Consider the following 6000-nt stretch of genomic DNA (forward strand, 5'->3'; position numbering starts at 1 on the left):
TTTTACTTGATTTTAAAAATTGCACGTCTTTTCTGGTTAAACTTATTACAAACATCTAGATTGTTCAATATTTTGCTCAAACTTGAGTAACTAGGTTTTTCAACTCAACACTTTTAGAAATATTCTAAAAGAAAATTAATTGAATTATTTAAAATCATAGGCATCGAAGCAAACATGTAGAGTTTTATAAAATCTTAAGTACTTTAATTAAATAACAACTCCACTGATCAAACTTTGAGGTAGGTTAGAGTTAATCATTATAAGACTTATCTAGACCCCATTCGCGTTTGTATTTTTCCTCATTGTGTTCAAAGTCATTCATGTCAATCTTCTGTAATTAATTTAAGAATTGAAATATGAGGGATGTTTTTTTAAATAGTTTTTAGTCGAATTGCCTGGCAGTTTTAATTGTAAACCCATGGTTAAAACTTGACTAAATTTGATATTCGTGTCTTGAGTGTTTTGATATTTGAAAAGAGAACTTGTCCCATCACTATTTCCATCTGACACAAAGCTCACTGCCGATTGGAGATGTTCCAACTCCAATTGTATCATTTATAAAGAAAATAATAAATTATTCCGAAAACGTCTTGTAGATGAGAGCAGACGTTTGAGAAACAGTGGGCGTAAAGATAAAGAGAAATCAACGAATTAAATCTACGGTAGCTATGTGTAATAGATTGGAAAAAGCAGCCTCAAATTTAATAAGATATTTAAACCCGTATTTTTGCTAATTCGAACAAGAGCCAGCAGCTAGCTGTATAGGTATCTATCGTGTCCCGCAAGATCATCGCTAAACCCTAAACACTTAAAACCATATTTTTGAACGGTTAGATAATGTTACATATCTCAATTAAAATATATTTAATCAACATCTAAATCACCAATGACGTTTTGAACTATCCAATATTGTTACCTAATACTTAGAAAAATCTTAATTATTCCATATTTTTTCGTTTAAATAGTAAAAATTCACTATACATGAAAAGTCATACTATACAGTATATCATACTCAATTATATCTGTATGAGATATTATGAGATACTCCCATCATTTCATAACCAGAAGAAAGGGTTGAAATTAGTTGAGGTTGAACTCGAGGGTCCTAGTTGAGGTCCTTCTTATTGGGTAAAACTCAATGTGACTTCAGTTATACCTGTTCTTAGTTAAACTTCATCTTGCCTAACATTTAACTTTGCGATAGTATCCTCAGTTACGGCTTAACATTAATTCTACGAGCTACTCTCCAGTTCGATCTAGGTACTGAAAATATGATCTTCAATTCCAAAATTGTGATTTGATTACCTGCGGTGTAGATTTAGGCATGCCGTTTCATTCCTATATGGTGCATTGCACACACAGTTTAGCATGGAAAACCCAGGTATTCCCTTACCCATAAAACTTTCTAACAAAGCATTTACTCATTTGCCCCACGTAAGTTGTCCCGGTAATCTGCATGGTAATAGTTCTCTCTCCGAAAATTTACCTGCTTTTCTTATTAGTCTTCAAGAAATCACTGTCCTGAAATTCCAAATAAGCTCATCCATTATTTATATTAATATAAAGTAAATTCGATTATGTCATAATTATACTTATAATATAATTTAATTTTTAATTTAAGTTTAATTTCTTATTGTTTTTTACTCTCATACAAAATTGTATTTTTATATTTTAAGTCACAATAATGTTTGTCATACACTTAATATATGTCTACAACAGTAAAAAATATTGAAAATGAAATTGAAAGTAGGTCAATAACATAATAAAAATTAATTTAAAATGTTTATAGGTATTTTTTTTTGCATGTTTAACTAATGTTATACGTTCTTATTTATGAGACATAATGTGAGAATACGTTGCATTATCAACATTATACGCGAATCTAAAGAACATGCTGGTCTTGAACATACTCAGGTAATTAATTGAGATGATTCATGTTCCAATACGAGTTGATAAGGTAATAATTCAAATCCAGGCCTTTTACGGAAATTCAGTGTGGTACATAGCGCGTATATTGGCAGCTCGTTAATTCCCTGAATCAGGAGAAAGTGGGCCAATAAGTGCTGTACGAGTACGTCTGATTTGTGTTAATCGCTGCAGTGAGCTGTAATCAGCTGCAGAGAGCCACGCGGAGCGGCGATTCACATTTAGCTGGAGTGACACTCGGACTGAGAATATTTATACTTGTCTAGGTGGGGGAGCGGACGCTGCGGCGGTGTCGGCGGCAGTGGCGGGCGAGCCTGCAGACGACTCGGACCTAGAGATGGTCAAGAGGCGAGCGGAGGACGACGCTAAAGAGGCGGCAGCTGCGACCAAGATCCAGGCGACCTTCCGGGGCTTCAAGGCGCGCCAGGAGTTGAAGGACGTCGACCAAGCGGCGGCCAAGATACAGGCGGGTTTCCGCGGTTACAAGGTCAGAAAGGAGATGAAGAACGGAAGGTCGAGGAGGTCGTCGAACCCGGAACAGGGCGAGGCCCCCCAGAGGATACAGCACTCGGGGAGTGTCGAGGAGTCCGCGGCCACCAAGATACAGGCGGGGGTGCGCGGCTTCCTGGTGCGGAGGAAGTACCAGAAGGAGCAGGATGCGGCCACCAAGATCCAAGCGGGATTCAGAGGATACCACAGCCGCAAACAGGTCACCAACTAGTAAGTTGCATTTACAGACAAAGTGTGATACTACCCTGTTATTTATTTGTATTTCGCGTAGTCAGGTAGTGTGTTATACTAAGTAAATTCGTACGTTATTTTTATATATCCTTGGATTAGTTGTGTTGCCATTTGTTTACTCTCTGGATTCATCACAGCAATACTCTGACAGGTTGTGTACTCGCGGATCTTCGGATCCGAACAATTTTTGTTGTAATTGGGCAGCGTTAAGATTAAAACTGTTTATGAGTTTTTTTAATGTTTGAAATGATTCCTATGGCACCCAAGAGCAATGGTACTGATATTTAGAATTCAAATTTATACAGTATTTTCCATAGATCACAAAACTAAAACTAAATCAGAACAGAGTTGGATTAATGATATGACTTAGCAAATTTATTATTGCACACAATAAGTAATTAATGCATACTCATAAAGAATTTTATAGGTAATATACTTATTCTATAGACTTTTAAGTATGAATATGACATTCACCATGATTAGTTAATCTTTCTTTGAATATATATTGTTTTGCAGAATGTTTCTGATATAGTTTCTTAAATTAAGATTGTAATTAGATTTTTAACTAATTGTCAGGGGAAATTATTTTTGGTTTTAAAACATCTGTAGTTTGGTTCCCATTACTTTTTCTCGTTACCATGTATAAATATTTCTTTCTCATTCATACTGTTACCCTAATGCTTTCTTAATCGTACACATGATGAAAATCTTGTCAAATGCAGCACCTTTCAATGAACTGTTTGTTCGTTACACTGAACTACATTATACTAGGAATGGTTAATACAATAAAAAATATGAATGAAATGAGCTTACAATTTGTCCTAAATTATTAGCATTTTTAGTGTTATGCTGTTTCTAATTAGTCTTTTTTTGGAGTTGCACTTAAAAGTACCTGAACTTTTAAATGAACTTTTTACGAACCAAAACGTATGTAGTAATGATCTGTTTACTGCTAACTTTGCAAATATAAACAATCGTATGTTTAAAACAATCTTTGAGAAAGTATATATCAAAGAGATTTATAATAAACTTAATGAACTGATAAATGTCCAACAAAATATTTCCAAATATGTTCCTAATATTTTCTTTTTGATGAGTTAAAATGTATGATATAAATTTAAAATACCGATATAAAAAATGAAATTCGTTACTAAACTAAACGACTAAAATAGATTTTAAACTTCATTATGGCGATGCTTGTAGTGTTTAATATCTACTTCCTTATTTTTATAATACTTCAACTGATATGTTATAGGATGGAATGTATAATAATGTGCCTCAACAATGTAATGAGTAAAATATGTACGCTTCTAATCAAAGCAGGAAGGGACCATTCAGCTTGGCCGTCTGACTAACAGAAGCTTAATAAAGCCACTGATCAGCTAGTATCTTTTATTTTTATAGAATACGTCAACTTCAGAGTGAAATATGTTCTTGATAAATCAAAATAAACAAGCCCTAATCCATGAAAATTAGTCACAAGCAACCAAATTAACTAATAACTTATCAAATCCATTCTATTTAAAGTTCCTCTCGATTCGCATAATTTCATCATATTATACAAAACTAGAACATTCCATTAAAAAAGCACTTCACTTGGGACAGTAACTTTTTAGCTGTCTCCATATGAAGTTGATTGTTTTCATTCATTAATAAAAAGAGATAAATTTTTTATAGTAATCTCTTCAAAATAATACATATAATATATACAAAAATTCAATTGCTGGCACTTCACACCTATATCGGTCGTATTCCTCTGTAACTAAAACAGTTTGGTGCTATGTACTTGAATTAGAAGGTGCACAACCAAGAAAAGAATTAGTCCAGTTTTGTAGGAAGTTTTGTAACCAGATTTAGACGACGTAAAGTTTTGTAGACATTTTTAGAGAAGTTGCATAGCCTATATAAATGTGTAGGATTTTGTTCTAAACTGTTCATATTACAGGGTACAGTAAGAAATTTAAATTTCCTGGTATATGTTGTATTAGTACCCACAGACAATACAGCATTACAGTGTAATGTCTGATTTGATATCCTATCCAACTTAGGCAATGTTCACAATAAATTAAACATATTTTGTTTTTCATTCTGCAAATTGTCTTCAAAACTAAAAATATTAAATTAATAATTTAGTGATAGCATGAAAGGTGTTTCAGTATAAATTAGAAATGCGTTGTATTCATACATTTGTGGATGAGAACGTACTCTTTTACGTTGTTATACGTAATATGTTCTTGTTGAAACAGATTTTAATTCTATAAAGCATATACAATTGTTATAAGATGTCTATAAATTTCCAAAGCATTGTTATTGTTCTCTAAATTGTAGCTCAACAATGAAAGCACAAATGCATTATAAGTATTTTCAATGTACTTATTTTTACTCTTAAGAGGTAATCTGTGTGTAAAACATTACTTCTTTAATTTAATCGAGTGGTTGTAGGCATATTTATAAACATTTTAGCCCAATCGAACTTCCAAAAATTGCTCTATCAGCCACTCGACTAACATGTTGGCTAATAAAATAAAATCTCCTTTCTAGAAAGTACTTTTCGTGCCCAGACACCGATTCCCCCTCTCGTGCTCTAATGTGATTTTGAAATCAAAGATTGTGTAAGTTAGTATGTGTGTATGAAGTCGTCTAAATTAATGTTCTATATTTTTCAATCCGGTAAGTCTGTGTAATGATGTAGTTAGGAGCTGTGCGAACTGTGCACCGACTCAGTTGTATTGTTAATGATGTAATGTAACCGACAACACTGTTATAGCATTGCACAGGACCGTGTTAGAAGGATCATATCTAGGTGGACATATCTTACTGTATAAGCTGGCTCTTCGTGTAGATACGTATGTTGTAATAAAACTTATAGACATCTCCCTTGTAAATAACTATGTATTCTAAAGTTTAACCTAACAGTAATGTGCAGCTGGGATGGAATGTATAGAATATGGTGTGCCATATTTAAGTTAGCTGTTATTCTTGTCAGTTTGGCCTAACGAGTTCAGTATATTTGTTGGGTGGACCATTATTAAATCCATTTTCACGTTTGTTACTAAACTTGAACTGTTTTAGATAAAATGTACCATTTGTATGTGAATAAAACATTCTACTTTATATCTTTGCCTTTTTTACATTCCATGTTGTTTTCCTCTTCACTCAGTATATATATATAATATATACATTGTAACTGGCATACACCGACAAACTTCAGGAGGTTGTTCCTGGAGTCAAAACAAACCAAAAGTTCCTATAAATGTATGTCCTAAAATTTTCCGTATGTCTGTCTGTTTGTGTTTTTTACATTAATTGTTTTTCCAAACAACCATTCAATGA

At 33.3% G+C, this 6000-nt stretch overlaps 1 protein-coding gene across 2 annotated transcripts in view; it reads left to right on the forward strand.

The window, feature by feature from the left end:
• Positions 1 to 5781, forward strand: part of LOC124353228 (histone acetyltransferase KAT6A-like) — a 162590-nt gene extending 156809 nt beyond the window's left edge. For both annotated transcript variants that reach the window (XM_046803130.1, XM_046803132.1), the window contains exon 7: positions 2193 to 5781. In XM_046803130.1, coding sequence (XP_046659086.1) covers positions 2193 to 2647 — 455 coding nt within the window. In that variant the 3' untranslated portion in view covers positions 2648 to 5781. The remainder of the gene's footprint in view (positions 1 to 2192) is intronic.
• The last annotated feature ends 219 nt before the right edge of the window (positions 5782 to 6000 follow it).

Source organism: Homalodisca vitripennis, chromosome 1 (genome assembly GCF_021130785.1).
Source record: "Homalodisca vitripennis isolate AUS2020 chromosome 1, UT_GWSS_2.1, whole genome shotgun sequence".
Lineage (NCBI taxonomy): Eukaryota > Metazoa > Arthropoda > Insecta > Hemiptera > Cicadellidae > Homalodisca > Homalodisca vitripennis.